Raw genomic sequence first — 13,508 nt, 5'->3', positions numbered from 1 at the left:
GAGGGGGTCACTGAATGGGTTGATGAGTATGAAAAGGATGTAAATCATATGCTATGGCGTTCACAGTCACCAGATCTCAACCCAGTTGAACACCTATGGGAGATTTTGGACCGACGTGTTAGACGGCGCTCTCCACCACCATCATCAAAACACCAAATGAGGGAATATCTCTTGGAAGAATGGTGTCCATCCCTCCAGTAGAGTTCGGACACTTGTAGAATCTGACAAGGAGGACTGAAGCTGTTCTGGAGTCTCCTGGTGGCCCACCACCTTAATAAGACACTTTATGTTTGTTTTTCCTTTCATTTGTCATCCGTCTGTACATATCCACACCGGAGACGGTAGAGGAGCTTGGGTTTCAATATACGTTAAACATGGGCGGTCCGCCATGCCACGCTTATGTAATTTACTTACATAATAGTTCAGCTTAAACGGTGGTAATCCTTTAGCAAGTTAGGGTGTCACGTTTCCTAAATGAAGAATGTCTTCATTTTGGGCTGAAACCTGTACCTGCCCGTCTTAGCTTTAAATTTCTTACCCTCACTGTTTGCCATAGAGACCACAGTACACACATTTTCAAATTGTATAAATGAAATGATGAAATATGTAATAACATCCAGTGAGCACCAATATAAACAGCAAGTAATGATATTTTCTTTCTTTCATTGAAAACACCCTATCTCAATATAACATACGGAAGAACTCTGTATGTATTTACTGATTTGCATCACAAAGACTTTTAAGATGCCTTCAAAGGATGAGCCCCCCTGTTTAACAGCATTATTATGAGAGTATCCATCCATTTACTGGACTCATAGGCTTGTCATGCTCCTAGTTTACTTGCATCATGCATTAGTGTCACTACATGTGCCATTGATTTTCAGTGCTGGGATTCACCACTTGTGCTTGACTGGTCGTAGTAATTGATGTCGAGAGAACATGCAATGCTCATGCTGTATCCCACATGCACGCCGCCCTGCATTCAGGCTATTCTAATCCTGTATTCAGGAGAAAAGTGGCCTCCAGAACCAGTGAAACTTGTCCACTGCGGATCTTTCCTCTCCGTTTCTCTGAACAGCCCCAGTCAATGGGAACATGCAGCGGCAGACCGTACACACCTCTGTGCTTGTAGAGGTAGCGTGATCTCTCGTCCCCAGGTTAAGGCACATTCCAATGGACATGTTGGAACAGAGTGCCTCTTCAGCCGAAACTACACAGAACCCCCCCCCCCCGCCCCCCCAAAAAAACAAGCTGTGCCAAAAGACGTGTTTAAGGAAGATATTGATGGATGGGTAGGGAACGGTAACTGTCCTTTCATGCCCCTGTCTCTCAATCTCCCAACCCCTGCCTCACCTTTTCAGTTTACCGGATTCTACAAGTAGCTGTTTTCTGTTCTGTTCTGTTCTATTTTGCTCTGTTCCATTCTTTTATTTTCTGTGCTGTGCTGTTCTTTTCTGTACTGTACTGTGCTGTTCTATTCTGTTCTGTACTGTTCTATTCTGTACTGTACTATTCTGTGCTGTTCTATTCTGTGCTGTTCTCATGTTCTATACTGTTCTATTCTGTTCTGTGCTGTTCTATTCTGCGCTGTTCTCATCTGTTCTGTACTGTACTGTTCTATCCTGTGCTGTTCTATTCTATACTGTTCTCATCTGTTCTGTTCTGTTCTATTTTGTTCTGTTCGGTTCTATTTTATTATGTTCTCTTCTCTTCCATTCTAGGGACGCACGATATTGGATTTTTGCCAATATCTGATATACCGATATTTTCCATTTTGCCGATGCTGATGCCGATATAAGCACTTTTCCCCCAACTAATTAGAGAAAACTTGAAGTCTGTCCTGTAGTGAACTGAAATTAAGCTGCTACACTGACAACGGAAGCCACGCGCTGATCTCTATTTCTACGCAGCTGGTCTATTTTTTCCCCTCTATGCGGCCTTCCAACGGGCAAAACTAGGTAGAGCTGTGTAAAAAAAAAAAAAAACAAGTACAATCTGTTTATAAATGATTACAATAAATACCTCATTGTACCAGAGGCAATGCGATGCAGCAATGCAACCCTGTGGGTTTTTTTTTTATTGCACATTAAAATAAATCATTGTGTATCCATGGTCCTGCAGTTAAAACGATCTGGTTAATTAATTCAGTACCAGTTGAAGCATTTGCCACTTAACTTGCCCATTTTCCAAAGTAGCCCTTCTTGGAATCGCCTCAGAAAACATGGTCGGCACGCAACCACACACAACACAGACGCAGTTGGTGTAGCAGGTAAACAACCCCGCTCCACCCCGCCATAGACTCCGACAACGCAGGTGCTCCAGTGTTCGAGCACCCACCGAAAAGGCTGAGCGCCCACTGGGAAGGCCGATCAAACATAAATAAAAAACAAGACTGTGTGTTGGTATGGTGTGGCCTGTTAAAAGTTGTAGCGTAGCAGTGTGTCGCATTTCGTTGCCCTTTGTGTCTGCCTAGTAAGCCAACGTCACAATAATTAGTAATAGTGCAATAAGGGATTTTGTGACATTCATCACCTTGGTGGCATTCACTCAGCTTGGGCACCCACTGGCAAAACATGAATTGGCGCCTATGTGACGAGCCTACTGTGACGAGCCGTGTCCGTGCCTGCTCAACAGTTCGTGTCATCTGCACATAATTAAAGCGTCTTATGGGCCATTCATATCGGCATTTCGGGCCGATGCCGATATTTCATTTTAAAGCCTTTATCAGCTGATACGTGACGTGCCGATATCATCTATTCTGTTCTGTTCTGTTTTGTTCCACTTTGTTATGTTCTATTTTGTTCTGTTCTGTTCTATACTATAATATTCTGTTCTATTTTGTTCTGTTCTGATCTATTTTTTTTATTCTTTAGTTTTCACAGCAGTATATATTACAAAATGTATGTCAAAACAATAACAGTTTCATTTTCTTCTGCCATTCAGGTTTTTTTAAACTTACAAGAGAATGTAAAAAAAACAAACAAAAAACAATATACATATACACTCACCGGCCACTTTATTAGGCACACCTGTCCAACTGCTCATTAACGCAAATTTCTAATCAGCCAATCACATGGCAGCAACTCAATGCATTTAGGCATGTAGACATGATCAAGACGATCTGCTGCAGTTCAAACCGAGCATCAGAATGGGGAAGAAAGGTGATTTAAGTGACTGAACGTGGCATGGTTGTTGGTGCCAGACAGGCTGGTCTGAGCATTTCAGAAACTGCTGATCTACTGGGATTTTCACACACAACCATCTCTAGGGTTTACAGAGAATGGTCCGAAAAAGAGAAAATATCCAGTGAGCGGCAGTTCTGTGGGCGAAAATGCCTTGTTGATGCCAGAGGTCAGAGGAGAATGGCCAGACTGGTTCGAGCTGATAGAAAGGCAACAGTAACTCAAATAACCACTCATTACAACCGAGGTATGCAGAAGAGCATCTCTGAACGCACAACACGTCGAACCTTGAGGCAGATGGGCTACAGCAGCAGAAGACCACACCGGGTGCCACTCCTGTCAGCTAAGAACAGGAAACTGAGGCTACAATTCGCACAGGCTCACCAAAATTGGACAATGGAAGATTGGAAAAACGTTGCCTGATCTGATGAGTCTCGATTTCTGCTGCGACATTCGGATGGTAGGGTCAGAATTTGGCGTCAACAACATGAAAGCATGGATCCATCCTGCCTTGTATCAACGGTTCAGGCTGGTGGTGGTGGTGTAATGGTGTGGGGGATATTTTCTTGTCACACTTTGGGCCCCTTAGTACCAACTGAGCATCGTGTCAACGCCACAGCCTACCTGAGTATTGTTGCTGACCATGTCCATCCCTTTATGACCACAGTGTTCCCATCTTCTGATGGCTACTTCCAGCAGGATAACGCGCCATGTCATAAGGCTCGAATCATCTCAGACTGGTTTCTTGAACATGACAACGAGTTCACTGTACTCAAATGGCCTCCACAGTCACCAGATCTCAATCCAATAGAGCACCTTTGGGATGTGGTGGACCGGGAGATTCGCATCATGGATGTGCAGCCGACAAATCTGCAGCAACTGCGTGATGCTATCATGTCAATATGGACCAAACTGTCTGAGGAATGTTTCCAGTACCTTGTTGAATCTATGCCACGAAGGATTAAGGCAGTTCTGAAGGCAAAAGGGGGTCCAACCCGGTACTAGCAAGGTGTACCTAATAAAGTGGCCAGTGAGTGTATACACACACACACACACATATATATATATATATATATATATATATATACACACATAGAAAAAAAGGCAAACTTTAAGAACTTTATACAATTTGGGAGAGGTAACGTGTGTACATAAGACTATACAGGAGAGAGGTGATATGAGGATTCCCAGTTTGTGGTAGGGAGAGTGTGAAGGTTCTGAATGCATGGAAGGGGAAAGGAGAGTGAGGGTAGAGAGAGAGGGTGTATTAAAATCTGATTAATTCAATAGCTCCACAAAATCTGGCCTTAAGGGCCTCACATATTCGACCCCCAGAATTTAACAAACTTCTTTTTGTGAGGACGGAGGGAAAAAGTAATCTTTCCCATAACATAAATGTCATTTACTATATCTATCCACTCCTGTATTGTGGGGGGTTCAGGAAGTAACCAATGTCTTGTGAGTGGTTTTTTACCAGCACATGTCAAAATACCAAATAAATATTCATCCGGCCGTCCTGCCTGGAAATCGGCATTTCCTAAGAATATTATGGAAAATTGCAAGGGCAGATCATTATTAAGTATGGTTTTCAATGCTTTGTGAAGCTCTGCCCAGAAAGGTCTCACTCCCAGAATATGTGCCAGCGGTTGGCTTCCTGAAGTCCACACTGTCTCCAACATTTGGTGTCCCCCCCATCAATATGTGCTTTCTGTTTTGGTGTAATAAAAAATCGACTAAAACACTTCCAACCAAACTCCCGCCATATGTGAGAGTTGGTGCATTTCCAATGGAATTTACATACATCAAGCCAATCCTCATTTGATATTGTGAAGTTACCTTCTTTTTCCCATTTTTCTTTGATGTATTCTGTAGAGTGGGATATTTTGTCATAAGACCTTTATAAAATCTTGAGACAACACCCCTATTTGAGTCTTTTTGATAGGCACCAATAAATATCCTCAGTATAGGATCATTAAAGTCTGTTTTATCTTAATGTTATGTTCAAAATGATTACGTATCTGGAGATACCTATAAAAATCAGATTTTTCAAGATCATATTCTTTCCTCAACTTTTCAGTCTTTTAAGTGTCCCTTTTCTATTAGGGAATAGATTTTCGACAGGGAGTGCTTGAAATAAATAGAGATATTGTGGAAGGATGCTCATCTTTACAGAATCAATTTGATGACAGCATTCCATCTGTGTATGTTGTCTTTAATTTTTGTTAAAAGGGGACCATAATTTATCTCTGCCAGTGTTGAGATTTTTTTCGGTAAGTATATTCCTAAATATTTCAATGAGTTCTGATACCAATTGAGGTGGAATTTTTTCCTAAGGTGTTTTGAGGGTGTATGATTAAAAGGCAAAATTTGCGTTTTCTTTACATTTAGTTTGTATCCTGCATATCTACCAAATGTTTCTAGGAGTTTCATTAATTCAGAAAATGAGTTCGGGGGTTTACTTAAATAAATCAAAATATCATCAGCGTACAATGCCAGTTTGTGGTCTTCTCCATTTATGCAGATGCCTTTGATGCTTTCAGTCTGCCTTATCCACTGTGCAAGAGGCTCAATATAAAGCGCAAAGAGTAACGTTGAGATTGGGCACCCTTGTCTCGAACCATGCTCTAATATAATAGTATCTGAAAGGTACCCATTTATTTTAATTCGGGCTAATGGATTATTATATAACGTATGGATGCCCTTTACAAATTTCTGTGTAGGCCAAATTTGTCAAGAACGTTGTATAAGAATGGCCAACTCACTGAATCAAAAGCCTTCTCAGCATCCAGACTAACTAAGAGGGCTTCCAATTTATAATGTTGGATATGGTTTAATATGTGCAATGATCGTCTAATATTATCGTGAGCTTGTCTTTGAGGGATAAACCCAGTCTGGTCATTATGTATAAGCTGAGGAAGGATCTTTTCCAGTCTTTTGGCAAGGATGGCTGTTATTGACCCTTTGCACGTGACGTCATGTCCCACTCGCGGGGAATATGAACGCCATGACGGACGGCAGAAGACTTGGGCGTCAAATTTAAGACAAGCAGGCACGTTAGCTATAGTTCCACATTTCGTTGTTTGAAGCTAGTTTTTATTTTACTTTTATGGTACGATGGTGATTTCCTGCTGTGCCGTGCAGTGTGCCAACAGGCAAGGCCTGAACCTGAACTGACATATATATAATATTTTGACCAAAAATTATGCATTTTTAATTTAATTAACACATTTCATATGAAGAGGGAAGTATTTTTGCTCATAAGAACAATAAAAGTTTGAGATTTATGTGATATTTTTTTAAGTGTTACCTTACATGAATGTGAGAAATTGTTAGAGTGGACATGAGAAAATGATTGTAATTTAACAAAAACAGCTAAAAATGTACAAATTGTATATTTATTATTTAATTGTATTTTGCTTCATGCTAACCAGTACACTTGAATCAGTGGCTTCCGACACTGAAAACATTACTGACAGTTTTATTATGCCTCCCCTATGAATGTTGTGGACTCAAACTTAACACTTTCTATGGAATGACCCAAATGCTAGCTAGATGGCAAGACTGTGTAACCTACTATGAAATGGTAAGGAAAGTATGAGCTGCTTTTGGTTACAGTCGATTTGAGTTTTGATGGCATCCTATGGGAAACAGGTTAAAAACATACACATCTGACTAGCTATGTCTTACCTTTGCCATTATGAAGTACATCCCCCTGCTGTGAGCGTAGCACCGCGATTCTGTAACCCAACCAGCTACAAAGAACTGGTAAGCATCCAGACTTTTGTATGCTTTTAGGTCAGCACCTGTGTATGGGGACACTCCGTTGGTAACATAGTGGGACAGATCGTGTGGATTGAACTCGGGAAGACTGGACGATTTTGCTAGATCCGTGAACACATCGGTAGGAAGAAGGTACGGGTCGGTAGCTAACCCTGCTATCGCTAGCTTCTCCACATATCGCTCTTTGTGCCGTCCTACAAGGTGACTCACTTCACGAGACAACTCCACAACATTACTCTGACTATTGGTAGCCATCACCTAAATTTAAACTATAATAGCTACTCATCCGTCGCAATATTTTGTTTGTTTTTGTTGTTCGCTTTTGAATTTCCCGGTCTATCACTTACTGCCGTCCGTCATGGCGCAGGCTCCTTCGTCACTTGATAACTGACGCGTCTGCAAAGGGTGAATAGCCGGGTGCCGTCGTCGTAGAGGATCCGCATCTTTGCAGGGCACGGTGTCTGAAACTTGATTTGTTTTTCTTTCAAAACTTTCTTGGCTTCGGCATATTCACTACGTTTCTTAAGCACTTCCGGGGGGAAGTCACTGTCGACGTAAAAGCGGACATTGTTGCAGAACACTTCTCTTTTCTGCCAAACTCTCCGGAGCACCACCTCTTTCGTCCGAGAACTCCCGAACTTGACCACTATAGTCCGGATCTTGCCGCTGGGCTTCGGCGCTAATGCCCGGTGTGCCCGCTCAATTTCGACGTCTCTGTCAAGGGGAAGGTCCAGCGCGCTTTTAAATAATTTGTCGATAAAATCAACCATATCGGTGGCCTCTTTATCTTCGGGTATTCCGTAAACCCTTACATTATCTCTCCGCGCTCGGCCCTCCTGGTCTATCAGCCTAGCTTCCAGGTTAGCCTGATGCTGTATTAGCCGCTTAATTAGGTTGATGTGGCTTAAAGCACGGACTCCATTTCGTTAATTCTGCCCTCTGCCGCGTCCAGTCTGTCGTTTGTTCTCTTTAGTTCTTGTTTAATGTCGGAGAGCTGTGCCGCCTTGTGGTCTCTTCTGAACTGCCGGAGTTCGTTGAGAACGCATCGCAGGCTAACTTCGGGGCCGTCTTCGCCATGTGGCGGAGATGAGTTTGGGGAGCTACTTCGGCTGCCGCGTCTCACTTCGGGATCGTTTTCCATCACGTTCATCGTTGTCCTGCGTCTATATTACCCCTTTTCTTCATTGTTAAAAAAAAACTTAACTAGTGTTAACAGAACTAACGTTTTTGGGGTTATTTCTCAAAACCGTCGGGGAGCTCGAAAATTAGGCTGCCATTCTCGGTGGCGGAACTGGAAACCCCTGGTTTGATCCATTTTGTTCTGTTCTGGTTTGATCTATTTTGTTCTGTTCTGGTTTATACTATACTGTTATGTTCTAGTTTGTTATGTTCTATACTATACTATTCTATTTTGTTTTGTTCTGTTCTATACTGTTATGTTCTGTTTTGTTCTATTTTGATCAGTTCTGATATGTTCTCTCCTGTTCTGTTCTAATTTGTTCTGCTCTATTCTGTTCCGTTCTGTTCTATTTTGTTCTGTTCGGTTCTGTTCATCTCCCATTAACCCACCATCCTTCACACTCTATATCATATGTGTATTTACTTGTACATCTGTCTCTGTCCGTATGTTGATTAACCAGTCATGGCAGTGACATGTGGAATGTTTCATTACTTTGCCCCAGGGGCACCACGCTGTCTGTGGTGTGCCTCTTTTTTTCCAATACCGCTCTCTCACTCACTCATTCTTTCTGTTTCTCTCACTCTCTCTCTCTGGTATTATTCAGACAGAGGTAACCAGTGGCGTGCTGTATGCTGTCAGCTGTCCGTCCGTTTGTTTGTTTGTCTGTTGCTGAGGGAGCTGTATGGGGCAGTAGTAGCTGTCGGTCTGTGTCCTCCAATGGCCTGTCCTCCCTCCGGCTCTGGCTCCTACACCGTGGTCATCATCCCCCTCAGGACCAGCCTGCATAGCCTGGACGCACTGCGCTTCTACCTATGGGTGAGGACAGACGGATACCAATGGTTCGTGGTGGGGGGGCTGCTGCAAGCATGTGTGTGTGTGTGTATGTGAATGTGTGTGTGTGTGTGTGTGTGTGTGTGTGTGTACATGTGTTTGGTGACATGTAAAGTGGTCATGACTGGTTACTGCTTATCACACCCTTTGGTGTGTGTGTGTGTGTGAGGGGGGGGGTTCCTGTGTGTTTATGTTTCTCTGGAGTTTCTGATTCTTATCAGCTCGGTATGTAGTATGTGCTTATTTATGGAGAAGAGGTATGCTGACAATACAGCTCGAGGTTACAGCAGGAAAAAATGACTGTAGCGCACAAGCTCACTGATGAGCAACAAATGCCTATGGTTCTATGTTTGGCTTCATCGTTGCACATCTGAATCTAACCGTGTTAATTCCACCGAAGGAAACAAGAACTGTATTCCAAAAATACAACAGAGCCCTTTGATTGGGGGGGGCAACTGAAATTCAATGGTCACTATTTCTAAAATGAAGACAATTAAAAAAAAAAAAGCAGAAAATTCAAATAATGCTTTTTTTCTAGTCCTGATATTTTTAGTGGAATGTCAGCACTTTGCCAATCACACATTATTCATGACTCTAAATCACAGTTTATTTTTGTTAATATAGAGTAATTTTCCTTTAGAATGAGATATTCAGAACGTGAAAGACAAGATGTTTGCTTATAATAGTAGTAGGCAAGCGACGAACATGACATTTAAATTCATTATCACAAGTGTTTGAGTGGGGAACAAATGTGGATAGTAAGAGGTTAAGGATTACCATCAAACTCCAACAGCTAATAAACTTTTTTTCCCCCTTGTTATTTTTCCATCTGTGAGCCATAATTACGTGTTGTTTTGGGAGGTACATGGCAAAAGCCGCCCAGGTGTCACATTCCCAAACATATCTAGCCCTGACAGCTTCCTGACAAACAGAGCCAATGCTACGGTAGCTAGCTAACTGTGCTAACACACAAAGTTAGCCTTTTATTCTCAGCTGTGAAGACCAGCACTAGCTAGCATCCGGTTTTCATTTGAAAAAGCCCTTGCTGATTACTCTCATCTCTGTGACCAAGCATTTGAGTATATACTTGATCAATAAAATACATCTTAAATATGTTTTGCATTATAATTCACGGGCTAAAAAGCATGGTGTGTAATAGTGTGTGTGAAATGTTCCCATCTCCGCCTTGGTTCGCGAATTACATCTGATCCTTTGTATTGTCCAATGTCATTTGAGTGACAGTGTAACGCTGTGGACAGTGGGACCGCGACCTCCCTTAACACACGTGATGCCAGCGATGGATCACCATACGACTCCCAGATTGTTGTACAAGTGTTACCACTAAATTAGCTTGTTTGAAACGCTTGGTTTTCCAGCCGAGAGTTAACAATGGAAGTAAATTGGCCTCCCGCTGCTCTGCAGCTTGGGTCTGTGGTCAGACAAAGCCTTGGGGCCGCAGGAAAGACAACAGGCAATTCTGCACCGTTCACGCTCTTTTACAGCAGGCTGTTGGTGTGGTTTACCCCCTTTGGGGTCACGTTCTTGACATGTGACTTGTTTACTAAGCCCCCGGCTACTAGCAAAATACTCTGGCTGATGCGCGTACACACACACACAAACGCTATTAAGTTGCTTTATAATTCTGTTCACATGTCTGCATGTTATGCATCAGTATGTATTGAGAGCCCTTAGAGGATTATCTTTTGAACCAGGTCCTAAAGTAACTTTATGTTTTTCGCATTGGGTTCTGGGATGGACTGGCAGTCTGTCCAGGGTGTCTCCCCGCCTGCCGCCCAATGACTGTAGGGATAGGCTCCAGCATCCTCACGACCCTGAGAGCAGGATAAGCAGTTTGGATAATGGATAGATGGATGGATGGGTTCTGGGGTGAAAAATAAATTGAACGACCCATGATGCTCGTTTCAGATTAAGCGGCTGAAGGATCTGGAGATGGAGAAGGACTCACTGTGGTGCAGTGTGGACATCTTGGAGCAGGCCCGTCTCTGGTACCACAGGAGGCTGGAGGAGAACAGGGCCCGGCAGGCTGGTGTTGAGGCCAAAACCCGCGCTCGCTCCAGATCCGAGACTGGAGAAGAGGTATCGTGTCTGTCCAAGACAGGACCTTAGTTGATAACTGATGATCATTTCAATTTGATTTTTAAGCTGCATTTCCCAACCAAGTTAAAAAGAGGTGTAGCTGAGACCTGGATGGTGGAGTGGAGGAGGTATGGGATCTGAGCTTATGGTTTTGAGATGGCGATATTAGTCAGCCTTTGCCTGGAAATGGGGTTGAAGATTTAGTATGGAGTCTGGGACTGAAGTTGCAGTTGGGGCTGAAGGAAAAGTGTTGAAGGTTGGCAGTCTTGGGAGCAGGTCAGGAAGTTGATGGAGGTGTAGCTGCAACCAAAAATTGTCCCAAGATGGGGCAAAAGCAGCCAGTAGCTACCAGTAAGCTAAGTTTTAAAAAACAAACCATTGTACATGTGAGACAATCAGCTGCAGTTATTCAGAGTGACTTGGTAGCTATATGGTTATGGTATGGCCATGGTTAACTGCATGATGGGTGATCGGTTGGCTGGTGGGAGGTAGAAGCACGGCTGTGCTCTCGTTCGCAGTACTGTCTCTTTACCTCTATACCATCATGTCTTTCCTTTTCTCTCTCTAGGCATGGTCTTCCTCGCTGAGGTCTCGTATCCAGAGGGTGAATGGCTCTCTGGGCAACATTATGAGTGAGCCTAATGTGACCAGCGGCAGCCGCGCCACCTCCATGCCCGACACAGTGGTGGACAGCGACCTCCGGTGGCAGAACACAGTGCTGGCTCGGGTGAGAATGCCAGCTCTGCCATTGGCATGGGCCTAGACCACATCTACATTACATTACATTTACGTTACATCTAAAACCCTCAAGTGGCATGTACTTTAAACCTAATGAGATGGGTGATGGATTAAAGGTTGATTAATTTGGAAATGGTGCCTCTTTCCCTCCTCGCTGAGCAAACTTAGCGTGTCGATATTTGGCTGACATGTGGTTTCACTAATTCATAACTGACTTGTCTTTTATGTTTGTTTATGTTTGATAGGAAGTGGGTGAAAAGAATCAGCAGATAGCCAGACTGGAATTGGAAAGAGAAGCTCTCCTTCAACAGCTTAGTGAATTACAGGCTCACTGACTGTGTCAACACACACACACACACACACGTAAAGACACATTTGTGGTGCGCTGTATGTGAATGCATGCTGTCATGTGAAATTTCAACTGACACAAATCGACATTTCAATTAACTGTTGTCATGTTTTATGATTTTCCAAGCGCTGTAAATATGTAGTATGTAAAATAACAAATTACTTGTCTTGTGTAACATTCTGTGGTAGCGATTTCTTTCCAACACTGAGTCAGCTTTGGTGAATGGTGGATGAATAACCGGACTAATAACCCGACTGACATGTTGACTTGGTAGTAATTAATCCTCTGACATCATTCAAGGCCGCTGAGAGAAATGAATCTTAGATTATGTCTGCGAGCCAATCGAGTTATTCCAGCAGCGAAGGATGAAATATACAATATAACTGATCCAAAGGAGCTAACGGAACATATTAAAGATATGAAACATCAGAAACAGCATAGTGAAGATAACTCGTCAGACAGATGGTATTGGAGATTTGTTAAGCCGGTGTCATGGTTTCACAGAGAGACTACACGTGTCAGACTTGGGCATGTTATCTCGTACTACTGGTTTGTTGGGCCCAGGGTGATGAGAATTAGCCCCGATTAGATACTGTCAGACCATGTTGCTCTATTAGCAGACTAGATTCCCTTCTGAATAACTCACTTCTGCACAGGATGCTGCGTGGGAGCATCCAGGCCAGCATTACAAGTATAGATGACTGCACATTTCACTGTGTGACCGGGCTAAGGGCTTGTCTCATGAAGCAAGATTTGCATGTTAGTGGGCAACTCTGGGCTTAACTCTGGCTTTAAAGTCAAACAATGGTTGCACGTCTAAACTTGAAAAGCACCGACTCACAAGGTTTTACTTTTTCCTAAATTGGCCTTACCATTCCTAATTTCTCCTGTGGACTTTGGTGCAAAACCTGGTGCAACAGTGGCTCCATAATGGATAAGGTTGTTACGAAACAATCAAAAATACTTAGTTGGTGTGTGTGTGTAGGTGTATAGAGCCCACGGCCTGAGTACAACCTGCAGCCAAAGTTAACTTGGTGATACACCCTGCTTAGCTGTCGGGCTTGCATGTTGTCATTAGCTAACTAGATCCTGTTTCAACATAATCTACGGCCTAAGTACCAGAAAAAGTAGAAGAGGTGAAATGATAAGCAAGATAATTACAGTTAATGAGCAAGATAATAACACCGGATTAGTGCAGTGGTGTTGCATTTACCACCGTTGCCTCACAGCAAGAGGCTCCTCGGTTTGGTTGTCAGCCATTCTGGATTCTCCAGATTCCTGCAACTGTCCAAAGAAGCACATCAGGTGAAGGACGCCAAATTGCCCACAGGTACGAAAGGGAGGGAGTGGG

The 13,508-nt window shown here is 43.1% G+C and overlaps 1 protein-coding gene across 1 annotated transcript; it reads left to right on the top strand.

Moving 5' to 3' along the window:
* Positions 1-8,859: 8,859 nt before the first annotated feature.
* Positions 8,860-12,143, top strand: sapcd1 (suppressor APC domain containing 1). Its single transcript, XM_056276682.1, has 4 exons — positions 8,860-8,958; positions 10,900-11,070; positions 11,639-11,797; positions 12,054-12,143. The coding sequence occupies exons 1-4, from the start codon at positions 8,860-8,862 to the stop codon at positions 12,141-12,143; spliced, it is 519 nt and encodes a 172-aa protein (XP_056132657.1).
* The last annotated feature ends 1,365 nt before the right edge of the window (positions 12,144-13,508 follow it).

This window comes from Lampris incognitus, chromosome 3 (genome assembly GCF_029633865.1).
Source record: "Lampris incognitus isolate fLamInc1 chromosome 3, fLamInc1.hap2, whole genome shotgun sequence".
NCBI lineage: Eukaryota > Metazoa > Chordata > Actinopteri > Lampriformes > Lampridae > Lampris > Lampris incognitus.
Note: the sequence above shows the minus strand (reverse complement) of the source record. Positions and strands in the feature narration are given on the sequence as shown.